The sequence below is a fragment of the Chroicocephalus ridibundus genome, chromosome 1, assembly GCF_963924245.1.
Source record: "Chroicocephalus ridibundus chromosome 1, bChrRid1.1, whole genome shotgun sequence".
Taxonomy (NCBI): domain Eukaryota; kingdom Metazoa; phylum Chordata; class Aves; order Charadriiformes; family Laridae; genus Chroicocephalus; species Chroicocephalus ridibundus.
In genome coordinates this window covers 10271064-10291189 of record NC_086284.1, presented here as the reverse complement: position 1 = coordinate 10291189, position 20126 = coordinate 10271064, and the positions used below count along the sequence as shown (strand labels likewise).

At 46.6% G+C, this 20126-nt stretch overlaps 1 protein-coding gene across 1 annotated transcript; it reads right to left on the bottom strand.

Annotated features, from left to right (window-relative positions):
- Nucleotides 1-9160: 9160 nt before the first annotated feature.
- LOC134512552 (neuronal acetylcholine receptor subunit alpha-10-like) lies at nucleotides 9161-20126 on the bottom strand. The gene is made up of 4 exons (XM_063328025.1): nucleotides 20109-20126; nucleotides 12389-12540; nucleotides 11761-12025; nucleotides 9161-9283 (listed from the first exon to the last, which is right to left on the bottom strand). Exons 1-4 carry the CDS (start codon nucleotides 20124-20126, stop codon nucleotides 9161-9163), a joined length of 558 nt encoding a protein of 185 aa, XP_063184095.1.

The window sequence follows — 20126 nt, the reverse complement described above, 5'->3', positions numbered from 1 at the left end:
TAAGCCTCTCTCTTCCCAAATTTTTCCAAAAGTATGTACCACCCCAAAGGTATACTTTGAATCTGTATAAATAGTTCCAACTTTATTTTCTAAGAGCTTTAATGCCCTTAGCATAGCATATAACTCACACGCTTGTGCGGACCAGGCTTTACTTAATGGTCCCGATTCTTTTATCTTAAAAGTATACCCATCCACAATAGCATAACCTGATTTCCGTTGTCCTTCAACCACTCGTGAGGAGCCGTCCACAAATAATTTTTCTCCTTCGTCTAATTCATCGTCTTCTAAGTCCTCCCTTATTTTAGTCTGCAAATTTATTAGTTGGAGGCAGTCATGTGTCAAATCTTCTTTAGGTTCTCCGTATAAAAATTGGGCAGGATTCTGAATAGAAGTGGTTTCCATTTCTAGTCGAGGGGAGTTAATTAAAATTCCCTCATATTTTAGCAGTCGACTATCTGTAAGCCACTTATCAGCCCGTTGTTGCAATACTCCTCGAATGTTATGGGGGGTGTATACTTTTAGTTCACCTCCTAAGGTGACTTTTCCAACTTCTTCTTCTACTAATGCAGTGGCCACTATTGCTTGCAAGCAGGTGGGCCACCCGCGGCTTACAGGATCCAGTATTTTAGAATAATATCCTACAGGCTTTCTCTGCCCTGCCCATCCTTGGGTCAGAACCCCATAAGCTGTCCCGTTATCTACATTGATAAAGAGTTGAAAGGGTTTACGGATATCGGGTAAACTGAGGACAGGTGCTTCTACCAGATCTCTTTTTATATTTTCCCAACGATTCTCATCTTCAGGGGACCATTTTACCAACCCGTTTTTAGTTAATTTTTCGTACAAGAATTTTACTTTACTGCTGTAATTTTCTATCCACTGTCGACAAAACCCTAATAATCCCAATAACTGTCTTATCTGTCTTTTATTAGTGGGCGCTGTTAGAGACAAAATTCCTTTTACTCTTTCGGGATCTAATTTCTTGTGTCCCTTTATGAGCCAATGCCCCAAATATTTTACCTCTTCTTCAGTAAACTGTAATTTGGACTTAGAAACCTTTAATCCCTTGAGGCCTAAAAAGTTCAATAATTTGATGCTTTCATTTCTGACTCCTTCTTGAGTTCTTCCAGCGATCAATAAATCATCCACGTATTGTATTAGAATTAGTCCCTGACTTAATTCATAAGATTCCAGTAACTGTTCCAGAGCTTGTCCAAACAAGTTCGGAGACTCTGTAAATCCCTGGGGCAAAACGGTCCACCGTAATTGTTGTTTTCTATGGGTCTTGGGGTTCTCCCACTCGAAAGCAAAATAGTCCCTACATTTTCCTTCTAAGGAACAAGCCCAAAAAGCATCTTTTAAATCTATAACACTATACCATTTATAATCTGGACTTAACTGATTAAGTATAGTGTGCGGGTTAGCCACCACAGGGAACCGGGTAATGGTTCGTTCATTTACGGCTCTCAGATCTTGTACTAAACGATAGGACCCATCCAGCTTCTTTACGGGCAATATGGGAGTATTGTGGGGAGACATACAGGGTTCCAAAAGCCCTTGGGCCAAAAGTCTCTCAATTACTGGCTGCAACCCTTCTCTCCCCTCTCTAGAGATGGGATACTGTTTTATCCTAATTGGCTGGTCTGGGTCTCTTATGGAGACTGTGATCGGTTTGATATTTAATTTTCCCACCGACCCTGGGCTATACCAAGTTTCTGGATTAATCTTGGCTTCATCTTCTGCAGTTAATAAGCATAATCTTACTTTTAATTTCTCTTGCTCTACTTCCAAATTGATTCCTAATTCCACCATCAGGTCTCGTCCCAAGAGGTTATACTCAGCTTCTGGGACCAATAAAAATGTTCCCACTCCATATTTATTTGGGGCTTCTATTGTTACATTCCTTATCAGGGGCACCTTAAAAGGTTCCCCCTTTGCACCAATTACTTGGAGTTTATCCTTTGATTCAACACATCCAGATGGTAACTTTTGGACTGTTGATCTTTCGGCACCCGAGTCCACAAGGAACTCGAATACTTCATGCTGAGGACCCAATTTCAATTTTATCAAGGGCTCGGTAACCTTAGGGGTCCCCAGCAAATAGAGCCCCTGACCCCCCTAATCTTCCTTAAAAATCTCATCCTGCATTCTTTTCCGACAATTTCTCTGTAGATGTCCCTTCTTGCGACAATAAAAACATTCTATGTCCTGCGAACTAAATCTTCTTCTTCTCGGTTCTACTGGGCCCTCCCGGGGACTTTCTCCTCTCCTGCCCTGATTTTGTCCTTCCCTTACAGCTGCCATCAGGATTCTGGCTTGTTTCTTCTGATTTTCTTCTTCCCTTCTCACATACACCTTCTGAGCTTCTCGTAATAATTCATCTAACCCCCTTCCCTGCCAGTCTTCTACTTTCTCTAACTTTTCCCTTGTATCTGTCCAAGATTTTAGCTACAAATTGAGTTTTCAGCAGGGCTTGACCCCCTTGGCTATCGGGGTCTAACCCAGAATATAGCTGTAAACTTTTTCTCAATCTTTCCAGCCATTCGGTGGGGGTTTCATCTTTCTTTTGTTGTTCATTAAAGGCCTTATTAATATTTTGCCCTCTGGGTACAGAATCTCTAATCCCCTGAATTATCATATCCCGGAGATCAATCATGTTATTTCTATGTGCGGGGTCTTGATTGTCCCAATTGGGCCACTGTAAGGGCCATTTTACATCTCCGGCGGGACCATGCTGATGCCTCTGATCCCAATGCCTCATGCCTGCCGTTCTGATCATTCCTCGTTCTTCGTTTGTGAACAAGATCTTTAAAATAGACTCCATCTCGTCCCAAGTATAAATGTTAGGCCCGAGGAATTGATCAAAACGTTCTGCTACCCCTGATGGGTCCTCTAACAAGTGTCCCATTTCTTTCTTAAATTCCCTCACATCCCCGGAGCTGAGGGGTACAGATACAAATCCAACTCCGGGTTGTGGTCCCCCCATAGCAGTCTCCCTTAAGGGATACAACAAGTTTTCCTCCCTCCTTTCTCTAGTTTGACTTCTAGTTATTCTTCGATTAGGACCTTGCTCAGGACCTTGCGGAGGGGGGACATAGGGTGGGGGAGACGCTGGAGGTTCGTCTACATCCCACCTTTTCTTTCTATCATTTTTCTTTTCTTTTAATGGAAACAAATTAGCAGCCTGAGCCGTGCCCAGGATCCATAAAAAGGCGTATTCACTCTCCTCCTTATTAAATGATCGTTTGTTGTTAACATATATGTTTAATTGTTGGCATATCCAAACCTCTAAGGATCCATGAATTGGCCAATATAAATCTTTTCTTATCTGTTTTCTTCCCCATACCTCCATACAATAATAGACCAATTTCTCCTTGGACTTCCCTTTTCGAGAAGGGGAACTATCCCAATATCTAATCATTAGGCCTAACGGGCTATCTTGGGGTATATCGGGGAGCCCACCCCCACCCCGTATCTCCTGCATGGAACCAGAAGTCCTACTTTTCTTCTGTCCCATCTTCCGAAAGTGCCTTCTTTCACTCAAAATTCACTCACTTCCCTCCGTTCGTGGCCCACGCCCTCGCGGACAATGGGAACCGCACTATTAGGAGGTCCACACTCACTTTGTCCGGTGGGCTACTAAGCCCAGTGGACGTCTCAGTCACTCGCACCCGGGTACCCAATCCCCGACCGAACGGAACCGCAATATACTTACTCACTCCCGAGTCTTCGTCCGGATCTTCGTGCACAAAAATTACGGGGAACTGCAGTATCTCCTTTCTCTTTTCTTTTTGCTTTCCTATCTCAGTTCGGAAAATCCAGGTGAGCTAAGTCGGAATCTCCTCTGGGACCATCCGAAGATGGGGCGCCCTCCCAGAGTTGAATTCCGAGTCAGCTGTCTGGATCCGAGTCACGGCACCAAATTTGTTATAGTTGAATTTAAAATAAATCGAGTCCAACTTAGATTCAATAAATATTTATTGAGGTAGGAAGGCAAAAGCAGCGCTGGGCGGCCGGGGAGTCGCAGCTCCACCAAAGGCTCGCAAATTCAAGCAAGCTGAGCAGCTCTTTTTATCTTCACGGAGGTCGGTTTCGACATCTTCGGTACGCCCCTCTGTAGCTTCTTGCTTGAGGTAGTTTAGATAAAATGTTGGTCACAGAATCAGCTTAAAACAATACATTCTGATAACATTGTGGTTAAGCTTTTTGTCAAACAGGAGTTCCCATGTTGATGTAGCAAGATAACGTGGACATGTCTCTTCTGGTTAAACAGGGAGTTCTCAAGACTGCCACAATGGGTTCGTTCCTCTTGCTTAACTTGTTCGATCAGCAAATCACCTTTAGTTACTTATTACAGTCTGGGCTGCGAACATATAAAATGGATTTGGGCGTTCCTGAATCTATTCATCTTGACCCAGCAAAAAGCATATTCACCTTCTTCGACTTCCTTATTAGTCCTTATTATTCACATACATGTTTAAAGTCTGACAGACCCAGTCTTCATCAGATCCAAATTTGGGCCAAAATACACTAGGAGGTCTTATGGGTTCTTTGGTCCAAACAAATTCAAATGCAAATGCAAACGTGTCCCACCTGGGACACCTCTGGGATCCTCTAAGACAGACACAGGACCCCTAGGACACCCCTGAGACCCTTCCCAGGATGTCCACGGCCCCCCTGGCCGCCCCCGGCCCCTCCGGGATGCGGTCCGAACAAAACAAATCATTTTCTTTTTATCTTTATCCCTTGTACAAGAAGAATCATTCCGAAACCTCAGCATTCTCCCCTAAAGGACTGTCTGGGGGAATGTTCCCGGGGTCTTTCTTAGTATCCCCTTCTTCATCCCTAGGCCTAGAATCCTTATTTCCCATTCTGAACAGAGACTTTTCTTACACCCCTTCCTTTCGCTTCGTCCTTCTCCGGCTGCGCCCCTCACGGGACTACAGAACCGCGGATCCCGACTCCACACTCGCTTCGTACCGCAGTACGTCTCAGTCACTCACACACAAGTCCCTTAGAATGTCCCGACCATCAAGGCAATACTTTAACGGTCCGATTTTTCTTACCTTGGTCCGTGCACGGACTTGCCTGCTCGTACTCTCTGTGCCGACTGCACCTATCCCTTTTCCCCCTGTGGTTCACAGAGTCTGCTGCACAACTGGGTCTCGAGATCTTAGTCGATTCCTCCCGGAATCCCTGCCGACGATCCACGAGACCGTTGAAATCAACGGGACGCGTCTTCCCATCCTTCGGCAACACGGACTCCCAAAAAGATGACTTCTGCTCCCGGACGAGCCCCCAAATTGTGAGAAATAAGTTCCGGTCCGAATGAAATAGGCTCAGGCAGAATCCTCTGGGAGGCACATTTTTATTCACGCTCTTGCAAGAGCGGGTGACCTAGCAAGTAGGCACACTTTCCGTTCTTGAAACACCACACCTTTTTATTTCCTAATCCCGGCCCAATTTTTCCCTCCCCTCTTTCCCGTTGGTTGGGTACTCCAGGGTTCACGGTCTGTGCGAGGCGCCTAAAATTCTTCCCGCATGTCCTGCCGCTGTTTGCTTCTCTTTATGCTACACCTAAAGAGATTATCTGACTAGTATATTTCCTTCCTTTTTGGTAACAAAAAAATTGCTCAATGTCATTAGCCCTGGTTAAATGTATGACTACCCTTCCAGACGCTAATGCAGTAGGAATCAGTTTGTCCTTTTGTCTGTGTGATAAGAGATGTTCTACAAGCCTTTGCTGGAGCCTCTTTGTCTCAGTCATTCCCTTATCGTGTCACCTCTGATGGAAACGGCTTTTCTCCTCTGCAAAAGCAACACCTGCCTTTCTTACACCCCTGAGCGGAGTCGGCACAGGGCTGGGGTCTCGGTGGGACCCCTGTCCCCGCTGCCCTGCGCTTTCCATGCTGCCTGGCCCCTTTGCCTTCCTCCTCGGCCCCTGGGGCTGCCCTGGCCGGGCTCCCTCCTCGCCCCGGGGCTCCCCGTGGGGACAGCGGCTCCTTCCCCTCGCCATGTGCCCCCAGCCGGGTCCCTGCACTCAGCCGGGGGCGGTGCTGCTGGCCCCCCACGCTCCCCTCGCTACGGCCATCCCTGCTGCCAGCGTCTGTGCGCCATCCCAGCCAGCCCGAGGGCACTCCGTGTCCCCCGCACCCTGTTCCGGCTGCCCCAGCGCCTCCGGCTCTCATCCCCCAGTTCCCCCATCACCCACGGGTGTCCCCCCGGGTTTGGCCACTCTCCCCCTCCCCACCAGCTGATCGGTCCCCTCCACCGGTGACAAGATGGCATGAGCCCCGAGGCCTCCGACAGCCACTCTGTGGGGTGTGGGGCAGGGATGGGGACGAGGGGCCCAGCCCCCCCCGGCACAGGCTGTCGGGCAGGGTGAGCGTGGACCAGCCGCCGTCGCTGTCGCAGGAGAAGAGCCAGAGGTCACTCAGCCAGAGCTGATGGAGTCGTTATTTTATTGAGGACGGATCAGTAAATGCAGGGGGGTGAGATATTCCGTAAGGCCAGATGTATCGGCAGGAAATGCTCCGCTATTTACCGCACGCGGGGTTTGGGTGGGATACAAAGGTCATGGCGTCGGTTTCCCGTATGTATCTTAAATGTCACAGGTATGCAAAGGTACGGTGTCTCTCAGCCTCGAGGGGTCCCCTTGTCTCCTGGCTTTATGTTATGCATGGCTACATCCAAGGGGGGTCTCTGTACTACTAAGCCCTTATTCCGCAGCTTTACTCTCCTAGCCATGAGTTGAATTATATAAGGTCTAATTTGTGAATTTTCAAGTTGGGGGTGGTCCTGCGGAATTTCTAAATCGTATGGCATCCCATATAACATTTCAAAGGGGGAAATTCCTACATCAGTTTGGGGCTGTGTTCTTATATTCAGTAGTGCTAAGGGGAGGCACTTCACCCATGACATCTTAGTTTCTAACATCAATTTTGTGAGCTGTTTCTTTATTTCCCCATTTACTCTTTCTACCTTTCCCGAGCTTTGTGGATGCCAGGGAGTATGATATTCCCATTTTGTCCCCAAAGAGGAGAGAGCTTCCCTTGCTATTTTTGAAACAAAATGGGAGCCCCTATCAGAGTCTATTACCTCAATGGATCCATACCTAGGGATTATATTTTCCAGCAAAGTCTTCACTACGGTTTGAGCGGTGGCTCTAGCTGTCGGGAAAGCTTCCACAAAATGGGTTAGGTGGTCTATGATTACTAATAAGTATTTATATCGTCCCACCTTTGGAAGTTCAGTGAAGTCTAGCTGGATTTTAGCAAATGGTCTGTGAGCCAGTTCCCTTCCCCCCAGGGCTTTTTCCCCGTAACTGATGTTTATTGACCCTTTTGCATGTCATACATTCGCTAACTATTCTCTTTGCTATATTGTATATACCAATGCACACATACTTTGTGGCAAACTGACCCACTAACGCCTGAGTTCCCCAATGGGTGTTCTCATGGAATTTTTGCATGATTTTCAAAGCCAGAGGTTTGGGGAGAACTTCCCGGCCATCCGGGAGTTTCCACTTTCCTTTTTCTGTCTCCCTGATTCCCATCTGAGTCAGCTTATCTTTTTCCTGCACTGTAAAACTCAGGATTGAGTGAATTTTTCCGTGTAGATGGCAATGGCTATACTTGGGGTTGTCACACTCATCATAAATTAGACATCTGCAAGGGACTGCATCGATTCCAAAATCCTTCCAACACTCATAACATGGGAATTCGTCTGATTCCTTTCCACAAGTTATACAGTCCTCCCGAGTTCTTTTAGTCTGGATCACCATTAATGCTGCTCTTTTTGCTTCTTGATCAGCAAGATTGTTTCCTCTGACTAATGGGCTTAATCCTTTTTGGTGTCCTTTTAAATGTACTACGGCTATTCCCGCTGGTCCTCGTAATGCTTGTAAGACCTGGATTATTAATTCCTGGTGTATTAATCCTTTTCCTTGAGAATTTATTAAACCCCTTTCTTCCCAAATTTTTCCAAAAGTATGCACTACGCCAAAGGCATATTTTGAATCCGTATATGTGGTTCCAATTTTACCTTTTAAAAGTTGCAAGGCTCTTAATACAGCACATAGTTCACAAGCCTGTGCAGACCAACTAGGACTCAGAGGTCCTGATTCTATTACACTAAATGTTTTCCCATCAATGATTGCAAATCCTGATTTTCTCTTTCCTTCAACTACCCGGGATGATCCATCTACAAATAGCTTTTCTCCTTCTCCAAGTTCTTCCTCATCTAAATCTGGTCTGATTTTTGTTTGCTCCTCAATGTTGTAAAGACAATCATGACTTATTTTGTCACTCGGCTCCCCATACAAAAACTGTGCTGGATTCTGCACGCTTGTTACCTGGAGTTCCAGTTTGGGAGAGGAAATTAGGATGCCTTTATATTTTAGGAGCCGGGGCATCTGTTATCCATTTGTCAGCTTTTTGTTGCAAAATTCCCCTGATGTTGTGAGGTGAGAATACCCTCAATTCTCCTCCAAAGGTAATTTTATGGGCTTCCTCTACCAAAAGGGCTGCGGCTACTACCACTTGAAGGCAGGTAGGCCAACCCCTACTTACAGGGTCCAGGAGTTTAGATAAGTATCCCACAGGTTTCTTTCTTCCTGCCCATTCTTGTGCTAATACCCCAAATGCGGTCCCTTCATCAACATTGATAAATAGATAAAATGGTTTCTTTACATCTGGCAGGCTCAAGACTGGGGCATTTACTAAATCAGTTTTTAGTGTTTCTAATTGTTTATCATCATCCTCCGACCATTTCAATAATCCATCCTTAGTTAATTTGGTATAGAGGAACTTCACCTTTTTGCTATAGTTCTCAATCCATTGCCTGCAATAGCCAAAGAGACCTAATAATTGCCTAACCTGTCTTTTAGTTCTAGGAGCCGGTAATGACAATATGCCATTCACCCTTTCGGGGTCTAATTTCTTAGTTCCCTTGCTTAGTCTGTGTCCCAGATATTTTACTTCTTTCTCAACAAATTGTAGTTTTGATTTTGATACCTTCAATCCTTGTAAACTCAAAAAATTTAGTAACTTAATACTTTCCTGCCTCACTTTTTCTTCGCTATCACCAGCTAGGAGCAAATCATCCACATATTGGACCAGTGTGACTCCTTCGCTTAACTCATACCCCTTCAGGATTTGTTCTAAGGCTTGTCCGAACAAGTTCGGAGATTCGGTAAAGCCTTGGGGCAATACCGTCCGCCGTAATTGTTTCCGATGGTTATCTGGGTCTTCCCATTCAAAAGCAAAGTAATCTCGGCAATCTTCTTTGAGAGGGCATGCCCAGAATGCATCCTTCAGATCTATTACACTATACCATTGATTATCGGGCCCTGTTTGACTCAGGAGGGTGTGTGGATTCGCCACCACCGGGAATCTAGCTATTGTTCTCTGGTTAATTTCTCATAAGTCATGTACTAACCTATATTTTCCATCCGGCTTTTTTTTTTTGTTTGTTTGGTTTTTTTTGTTTTTTTTATTTACAGGCAGGATGGGAGTATTAAAAGGAGACATACAGGGTTCTAGCAACCCCTTTTCAAGTAATCTTTGGATCTCAGGTTTCAAACCTAGCCTCCCTTCTCTAGGAAGGGGGTATTGTTTTATTCTGACTGGTATTTCTGGGTTCCTTATTGTTACTGAAAAGGGTTCAATATCTAACTTACCTACTGTTTCCGGGGTGTACCAGACTTCAGGATTTATTTTCTCTTCATCTATTACTCGTAAGGGACACAGTTTAATTTTTTTTAGTGTTTCATTTTTTACTTCTAAGCCAATTCCTAATTCAATCATCAAATCTCGGCCCAATAAATTATAGTCTGCTTCAGGCATGAGTAGCAGGGACCCCACCCCTACCTTAGAATGGGTTTCAAAAAACACATCCTTTATTACGGGTATTCCAAAAGGTTCTCCTTTTGCTCCAATAACCTGTATAGTCGCCGAGGATATTTTACATCCTTGGGGCAATTTTTGAACGGTAGATCTTTCTGCTCCCGAGTCCACTAGGAATTCAATTTCTTGTTGCTGGGGACCCCCTTTTAGTTTTATCAAGGGCTCTCGTGTTGTTTTTTTTTTGTTTTTTTTTTCCTTGGGTTCCCAGCAAATAGAGCCCCTGACACCCCTAGTCTTTGAACATTTTCTCATCCATCATTCTCTTTCTGCAGTCCTTTTTAACATGCCCTTTTCCTCCACAATAGAAACAAACCACAGTTTCCCATTCTCTCCCTCTTAAAGGTTTTTGGGTCTCCTGTCTTATCTGGCGAGCTTCAAACCCTTTTCCAGGGGTTGACGTCCTTTGCCCTTCTCTGACTGCAGCTACCAACATTCTGGCTTGTTTCTTATGTATTTCCTCCTCCCTGCGGACATACACTTTCTGGGCTTCCCTTAACAATTCATCCAAACCCCTATCCTGCCAATCCTCCACTTTCTCCAGCTTCTTTCTAATGTCCGTCCATGATTTAGCTACAAATTGGGTTTTTTCCTACCCCCCTGTTTCTTCTCTCTCAAGTGATATAGATTTACTCTAGTCTCTGACCTTATCCACAAGTGTGCATATTCACTCTCCTCCAGGCTAAAGGGTTCCTTAGAATTAACATAAATATGTAAAGCCTGGCATATCCAATCTTCAAAGGACCCAAAAACGGGCCAATACAGGTGGTCACTTCTAATTTGTTTCCCACCCCAAACTTCCATACAATAACGTATCATTTTTGCTTTATCCTTACCCTGCCTAGAAGGGTAATCATCCCAATATTTAATCATTAATCCTAACGAACTGTCTGGCGGTATCTGGGGTAACCTAACCTTAGGCACCGACCCACCCATGGGATCAGAAGGCTTGCTTTTCTTCTGTCCCATCTTCCGGAGTGCCTTCACACACACACACAATCTTTTCCCCCTGTTCCTGGCCCAGTCCCTCGCGGGAGATGGGAACCGCACTACTAAGGGGTCCGCACTTGCTTCGTCCTCAAGTGGACGTCTCACACAGGCACACTCCAGGATACCCAACCCCAACCGAACGGATCACCGGCCTATACTTACTCACTCCTGAGTCTTCGTTCGGGTCTTCGTGCACAAAGTTTACGGGATTGCCGGCTTTTATTTGCTTGCTGCCGAATTTCGAGTTCGTTGGTAGAGGTTTTGGGTGTAAAAACCCCCAACAGGGGCCGTTTACTCAGCGGGGCGCCCCCCCTGTGAGGTTTACAGCCAAATTGCCTCTATCCGAGTCACGGCACCAAATTTGTTATAGATTGTGGCCCAATAATTGACAGGAACCAGTCCAATTAATCAAATTAGTTTATTAAGCAAGCGGCAGCAAGCAAAACAGCGCTGGGCGGCCGGGGAGTCTTTGCTCCGCCAACGGCGCACACCCACTTCCCAAAAGTAGTTGATTATATACTCTTCTGGTTCCCGTATATGTGTCAATCCTGGTATATTCTGTGTCTGAGCGACGTGTTGCTAGGGGGTCGGTCTTGTCCCGCCTCCTGATGGTGGTGGGGCTGAAGGCTCCTCATCTTTATCAGTGTCCTTGGGGAGACTCTTTTCAGCTTATCTCACAACTTAGCTCTTCCCTTTGAAGTGTTAAAACACACCAGATGCCTGTGATTTAGGCCTTGAGGTATCAAAGTGCACCAGACAGCACGCTGGATGCCTGCGATTTAAGTATGTGAAGAGTCGAAACAGTGTAAGTTTTCACCAGCCTTTAAGAAAGCCTGATTTGATTAACAAACATGATTCTACTTATTACAGCCGGCATGCCCAGCGCCTCCCACTCCACGTTCTCCACGAAGTCCGTCAGGTCCCCGGTGTCCAGCCGGTTGCGGAGGTCGATCTGGTTCCCATTGTAGGTCCAGGAGCCGAAGGTGAGGCGGCACCGCTGCCCGTCGAAGGGCAAGTAGGAGACATCCACCTTGCAGGAGCTCTTGGTGATGGCGGGCGAGTCCCACGTGATGTGCCCGTCGGAGCGCAGCACCACGTTGGTCTCCACCGAGCCGCCAAAGCCGTCGTTGGCGCTGGGGGAGGGATCGCTGTGGGGCCAAGATGGCCCCGAGCCCCACGTGGGGCAAGGGTCTGCGGGGCCGGGGCCGAGCACTGTCCCCAACCCCGTGTCCCCTCCCCACGTCACCCCCAGGAAGAGGGGGCTCGCTGCCCCTGGTCACCCCCGGGGTGGCACATCCCAGCTGCCAGGTGGGTGGCACACCAGGCTGATGCCAGCACCTCCTGCCGCCGCCTTCTCACCCAGTCGAGGTGACCGTCTCCCCACATCCCCCACAGCAGGACCCCCCTGCTCCCCGTTGGCAACACCCCCAGCCCCAGCCTCAGCCCCCCCAGCTCCGGGAGCAGCCGGGGGGTGGGGGAGGGCGAGCAGCACCCACTCGTTGTAGAGGATGATGATGGCCGGCCGCCAGACGTAGCTGCTGGGGATGCGGATGCTGTCGATGCCGCCGTAAGCGTCCTTGTCCCAGGCGAGGTGGGCGTCCAGCCAGGCCTGACGGACCCACAGGTAGGAGGTGAGGACCTGGTTCCTCTCCTCCTGCCGAGGGCAGAGGGTGGGGTGGGGGACGGGGACGGGGACAGGGACAGACCTCGCTGCCCCCCTGTGGAATAAATACTACATTGGCTAAAAACACAAAAGTACAGCATTGTTCACACAGGAAGGAAAAGTAGAAAATCAAGAGGCTTCTGAGGGACAAAACAGCCGCAGCTGGCATGAAGAATACAACACCTGTGGTTCCCTGATAAGCTACATGAGGTACGGGACGGGATGCAATTATTCCGCGGCTTTACCTTAGGATGTATAGCGGATACGGGAATGGGATGATACCAGGAAACAGATAAGCTGCCAATTAGCTGCCCGCTCCATACTCGGAGCCAACATTTTGCCAAATTTTGATGAAACGCTGTCCTTTGTGCGAACTTTGCTCATTAGAATGTCATTATAATACCAAAACACACCTCCACCCCGAAGGCTACCCGCCTCCAAGGTGCGACCGCTCCTTCTTGAGCCTGCGCCCTGAGCTTCTCGTAAACTAGACCTTTAACTGTGAAGCGAGAAAAATTTACACCACTCATCATAAAAGTATGTACGACTAAAGTCACTCAAACTCCACCTCGAAGATAACAAATAGTAGAAAAATAGCCCGAGAGAGGGGGGATACCCAGGGAAGACACCATCGCAAAGAATTCCATCACTGGCTTCTGGGAGCAGGCGACGGGCTGAGCCTCTCTTCCCCCCCATAGGGACACCTTTGGGTAAGACCTAGATTATACCGAGGGCTTCCTCGGGAAACTTAGAAATTTCTCTAGAGACTCTCTTTTCTACATGTATAGCCAGGCTGTATCGTTAGAACTTTGTCCCGCGTTTTGTAGATGTAACAATACTTTCATTTGCACGTGCTTTGCAGACAGTGTATTCATCACCGGCTGCCCTAAGAACCTATCTATCTGTTGCTTAAATAAACTGCACTTTTTGAAGTAGCTCGTCCTTTTGGTTTCTCACCGAACGCGACCAAAGACTCGAGAGTGGCCGTGCTAGTTCATGAGCACGACTGGACTGAAGGTGCAGTCCAGTAGTAGTGTATCCATCCATCCAGCCAGCCAGCCTGTCCAGGGCCCTCTGTAGAGCCTTCCTTCCCTCAAGCAGATCAGCACTCACACCTAGCTTGGTGTCGTCTGCGAACTTACTGAAGGTGCACACAATCCGCTCATCCAGATCATTGATAAAGATATTAAACAAAACTGGCCCCAAAACTGAGCCCTGAGGGACACCACTGGTGACCGGCCGCCAAGAGGATTTCACCCCACTAATCACAACTCTCTGGGTACGGCCATCCAGCCAGTTTTTAACCCAGCAAAGAGTGCACTTGTCTATGCCACGATTCGCCAGCTTCTCCAGGAGAATGCTGTGGGGGACGGTGTCAAAGGCCTTACCAAAGTCCAGAGAGACAACGTCCACAGCCTTCCCCGCATCCAGCAGGCGGCTCACATGGTCATAGAGAGAGATCAGGTTGTTAAGCAGGACCTCCCTTTCCTAAACCCATGCTGGCTGGCCCTGATTCCGTGGCTGCCCTGCACTTGCCGTGAGAGCTCACTCAAGATGATCCTCTCCACGATCTTCCCTGGTACCGACGTCAGGCTCACAGGCCCGTAGTTCCCCGGATCCTCCTTCCGACCCTTCTTGTAGATGGGCGTCACATTAGCCACCCTCCAGTCATCTGGTACCTGCCCTGTTGACCAGGATTGTTGATAAATGATGGAGAGAGGCGTGGTGAGCTCTCTCGCCAGCTCCCTGAGTACTCTTGGGTGAATCAGTCGGGACGGACAAACGACAAGACTCTCCTTGAAGAGTTAAGTTAAGCTCTCTCTTTATTACAAACTTGGCTTTCTTATATATCTAATCTTTTGTTCATGTGTTCTTTCTACGCATTAGCGTAGCTTCCTCAAATAATGTCTGCCCTAGGTTCGTCCATTGCGTTACACTAAATGCCGTAACCGACGTTACTTCTCCTCCCTCTTCCTTTCCCCACAATAGCATTTTTCGCAAGGTCACTTCAGGGAGGATTACGCCCTGCCGCTTTAACAGCAGCGTCCATGTGGAGAGTACAGTCTGCTCTTCCTTAGTTAACTTCTCTCCCATGTCCCCAGTGGCTCACCTACTACAGGTGTCTTCTGAAATATGATCCGGATCCGTCAACAGCTCTGCCCGCTGTCTTCAGCTTCACTGGGCTCCGTCCCCACGACTATTTCCAGTCGTCTTCTTCCTCAGTATCACGTCGGGGTCACCAATTGTCGTTTCAGTCGGGACGGACAAACGACAAGACTCTCCTTGAAAAGTTAAGTTAAGCTCTCTCTTTATTACAAACTTGGCTTTCTTATATATCTAATCTTTTGTTCACGCTCCGTTCACGTGTTCTTTCTACGCTTTCAATTGGTTAGGTTACATAGCACACGCGCTCGTAGCTACAATACGATTGGTTATTGAAATCCTGTTCGCATTGCTCAAAATCTGGCTTCCTCACAGCCTAACTCTCCTTGTTCTCTGAAGCGATCTTCTTCTTTCTCCTTTTTGTTACTTTGCCCTTATATGACGCAACTCGCGGCCTTCTTACGGCTACACTGCAATCTCTATCTCTTCTGTCAAAGGGTCTACGGGCCCGCCGCATCCCCCGACATGTATGTTATTGCATGCCTTAGTAGATTGCTCTGTGTTATGCCCTGTGAGACTAAAATGAACCCAGCAGAAGCGGTCTCTTGAGCAAGGGGGTGGAATATGGGAAAGCAACGGCAGATCGGCGAGGAGGATTGTAAATACACTCAAGGGACTCGCACCTGGGTGCTGGAAAACACATATATCACACCAATCGTTATTCAGTCTCGGGTGCTGGCAAGAAAAACGTTTGGATGACATAAGCCTGTGATGGACTCACAGACACCTCATCTAGCTGCTTGAGGATCTTGGCCTGTTGTGGAAGAAGATCAAAGCACAGTACCAGCAAGAACAGGGAGTCCGCATGCGCTCTTGCTAACGAGGACTCTTTTGCTGCCAAGGATTCGTGATAACAAGGACTCTCTTGCTGCCAAGGATAAGTTTAACAATGCTACTAGTACCGCTATTTCTGAGTTGTTGCTGGATGTAGATAGTATTCGATATGCGATGTTGCAAAACAGAACTGCTACTGATTTTTTGCTTTCAGCTCACAGACACGGTTGTCAAGATTTTAAAGGACTGTATTGTATGAATCTAAGTGACCACTCCAAATCCATCCATGCCCAGTTGCAGGAACTGCACCGACCGAACCAGCAACTTGTGGAGACCACTGGGTGAAATCTCTTTGCTGGATGGACTTGGGGGTGGGGTTGGTTGAAGCAAATTATACTCATTGCCTGTGTGGAAGGAATTTGTCTGTTATGTTTAGTATGCTGTTTGCCGTGTTTAATAAGCATCATACGATCAGTTGTAAATGCCGCTTTGCATCGTACCCTCGTACGAGTTGTAGAATATGTTGCTCTAAAAACTATGTGTGTATCCATGAGAACCCGACCTTCACAGAAGAAGCTAAGACGGGATTACAACAATGGAGTCACGTATCAGACAGCCGCTGTTAGCAAAGCTGGATCATGAGTTTGGTGAGACTCGCTGCATACGCTGGCCACGCGTGCAGCGACTCTGGCCTGTACTTTTCTACTCAGTCCAGTGCAGGAGAGTCTGGTGGGACTTGCTGCGTGCACTGGCCACGCGTGCAGCGGCTCGAGCCTGTACTTCTCCACTCAATCCAGTGCAGGATATAAGGGGGCTGTCTCGGGTCAGAGACGGGGAGAGAGACATGAGCGAGGGGGAGAGAGACATGAGCGCACTTTGAAGATACAGGGGATGCCCTGAAGCACTGTGTCTGCCCCCGCCCCCCCCCATAAGTTCTATGTTCATTAACCCCAACAGCTCCGAAGGCATTACAGCATGTTGCAAGATAAGATATAGTCTACTACTGCTGCAAGACGCATTGAACACCTTCCTACAAGAATTTCAACTTTATGCCCTGATAGGACAGTGGGATGATGCACTCGCAAAGAGCCTGACTGCACTAGAGTGGGTATTTTTGCCACATACCTTTTCAAAACCAGTAACTACGATGATTGAAATGTTACCGCGATTGTTTTTCCAGGGTCGTTTGTGCTGTCAGCAGCTTTCTGGAATGGATCCAAGCCACATACATGTCCCCACCAGAAAGGATGACCTTGACCCTTGGTTATCACAAAGTCTTAACCTCCTTAGTACATTATATTGGGCAAATAAATTATTCTTTCCCCTGGCACAGACTATTACAGTCACTTTCACAAATTCCTTTACAGCCGCGCATCCTGCTAGCACCAAAGCCTCTTGATGGCACCTGTTCGGTGTTTGCAGATGGTTCAGGGACACAGTAAAGGCTTTGGACTTATTTCAACAGGAACTGCTAAATGTAGGCAGAATCTCAATGTGTTACTGGTCTTGTTCAAAGACTTGAAGGAGCATTTATAAAACAAGTAGAGAACCAATGGTTATTTAGTCTCTTACTGCAATTACTGTTGCTTTTATGAAAAAGACAGTTTCCTTATTTTATTGTCCACATACGCTCTCATAGCTGTTTACTTGGCCCGTTAACTGAGGGAAACACAGTTGCGGATTATCACACTGTTGGTAACAACTCCCAACATTATGCAGCAAGCTAAAATGTCGCATGATTTTTTTTCATCAACATGCGAAGGCATTGAGGAAGCAATTTTCTTTGACACAACAAGAAGCACGTGATACTGTGTGAACGTGTGCCGGTTGTCAGCAGCTGGCTCCTCTGCCATCCTTTGCGGGGGTTAACCCGCGAGGGCTTACACCTGATGAACTTTGGCAATCCGATGTTACGCGCATTATGGAATTTGGACATGTTTCAGTTGATTTGTTTTCACACTTTGTTGTAGCTACTGCTCATACAGGAGAGAAGGCTTGTGATGTTATTCGACATTGGTTGCAATGCATCGCAGTCGTGGGAGTACCGAAAACTATAAAAACTGATAATGAACCAGCTTATGTGTCCGCTAAAGTACAGGTCTTTTTTTTTTTACAGATACGAGGTATTAAACATGTCACCAGTATTCCTCATTCCCCGACTGGGCAAGCAATTGTGGAGCGTATGCATCATACTTTAAAAACCATGCTTGCTAAACAAAAAAGGGGGAATCCCGTAGGTATGACACCTCAAGAGTGAGTGTATAAAGCAACTCATGTTTTAAGTTTTCTAAACATGTCTTCTTTGTCATCCACAGCAGTAGAGCGACATTTTGTAAGAAGTGTTGAATGGCCTGAACAACCGAAGGTGTATTATAAGCACCCTAAATCGGGGTGCATGCTAACCACAGATAATACTGCAACAAATAGAAGTTGTGAGCAAGACAATTCTGTAATGATTTGTACTTCTCATCCGTCTGTTTGCTTCGGCTCAAAATGCAAGTATACAAGAATGTAATCAATCTTGTTGTGTAAAGTTAACGCTAGTAAGGTATAAAACAGCAGTAATATGGACAGGGAATCGGCAAAACGCATTAAAAACACGTCTTTCTCTGTATTGTGATTGGGAGTACAACTCTCAAAGACTTTGTGTTACATCTCTCCCCTGGAATACGTTGCTACATGGCTGAGAAATGGTTAAACACCATCTTCAAGGTGCTTTTGACATGTCGTTGCAAGACAATATTCGTCCTTTACATGACCAGCTAAAAGCTCAAATACTAAACATTCAAGACTTAATGAACCGCAATGTATTTGAAATATTACAAAAGGATTTCTCGTGGGTAAATCCAAAGAAATTGGCTTTCTGGGCTAAATTTAGGAATCTGGGTATTTATTGCCTTAGCAGGGTTCTTCTTGATTCTGTTTTTAATTGTGTTTAGTATGATATATAACCTGCTAAGAGCGTCACAACGAGTAGAAGCACAAGTCATGGCCACCTTGTTAATAAATGGTCTGGTGTTAAACAAAAAAGGGGGAGATGGGGCAGATCTACGAGCAGAGGCCTGCGTACGGCCAAAGACACAGTGAGCAGCGCACACAGTAAACACAGAGCCAAGAGAACAGTTCGTACCTTCACTCCATCCTGTGACGACCATATAACGTTCCCGAATCTCGGACAAAGAATAGGGCTAAGTATTCTTCCTTCGCTGGGAACAGCCATGGCATTGAATATGTTGAATAAGATAGGGTGTTGGGCAAGTAAACAGATAAACCTTGCAACTGAAATCATATCTAGCTTGCTCACTGATGCTGATAGCATTCAGCATGCTACGTTGCAAAATCGAGCGGCTATTGATTTGCTGTTAGCTCAGGGTCATGGATGTGAAGATTTTGAAGGTATGTGTTGCATGAACCTTTCCAACCACTCATCATCCATTCATAAGCAGTTGCGGGATCTGAAGGATAACATGTCCAAATTAAAAGTGGTCAAAAAGGTTTCGATGATTGGTTAAGCTCATGGGGTATAACGGGATGGTTATCAGATTTACTAAAGCAAGGGCTCATGCTATTGTTGGTTATATTACTATTGGTTATGGTAGCCTCGTGTGTTCTCCGCAAAGTGACTGACATGATAGAAAATGCCATGCATAAGGTCTGGCTGGCTCAAGAAGAAAAAGGGGGGATTGTAGGAATGTGTCTGAGAGAAAATGGTCATGTGAGCCAGCCTCCCTACTATGAGAGATTAGAGTAAGAGCAAAACAGGTGGTAGAAGATGGAATTAGTACATGGCAAAAACGGGAACTGAGAAGGCAGAAAACATGTTGTGCTAATGACTAAGCAATTTACTATGCGAATTCTTGTAACCAATCTGCTGTGTGAACGAACTGCATGGACAGCGCGTGGACAGCGTAACTAGCTAATCAGAAATAAGCGAGTCGCGTGTACGGCGACAACACAGGGTATAAAAGGTGATGATCTGTGCTTAATAAACGGCTTCTGTTGGTTCACATTGGACCGTCTGGAGGCCAGTTATTTCTCCTCACCTAGCCAGCCTCGGAGCAGATCTCTGGGCGGTAGTCTTAAATAGTCGTTTAGCCCTAAAAAAGACCTGCAACGTATTCAGGAGACATAACACTAGGAACATGCTGGTTTGAGCATCCCAAGGATATTCAAAATTCTCAAAAGCTGTCACGCCTGACCCGAAGGAGAAAAGCCGTTTCCATCAGAGGTGACATGATAAGGGAATGACTGAGACAAAGAGGCTCCAGCAAAGGCTTGTAGAACATCTCTTATCACACAGACAAAAGGACAAACTGATTCCTACTGCATTAGCGTCTGGAAGGGTAGTCATACATTTAACCAGGGCTAATGACATTGAGCAATTTTTTTACCAAAAAGGAAAGAAATCAACCAGTCAGATAATCTCTTTAGGTGTAGCATAAAGAGAAGCAAACAGCGGCAGGACATGCGGGAAGAATTTTAGGCGCCTCGCACAGACCATGAACCCTGGAGTACCCAACCAACAGGAAAGAGGGGAGGGAAAAATTGGGCCGGGATTAGGAAATAAAAAAGTGTGGTGTTTCAAGAACGGAAAGTGTGCCTACTTGCTAGGTCACCCGCTCTTGCAAGAGCAT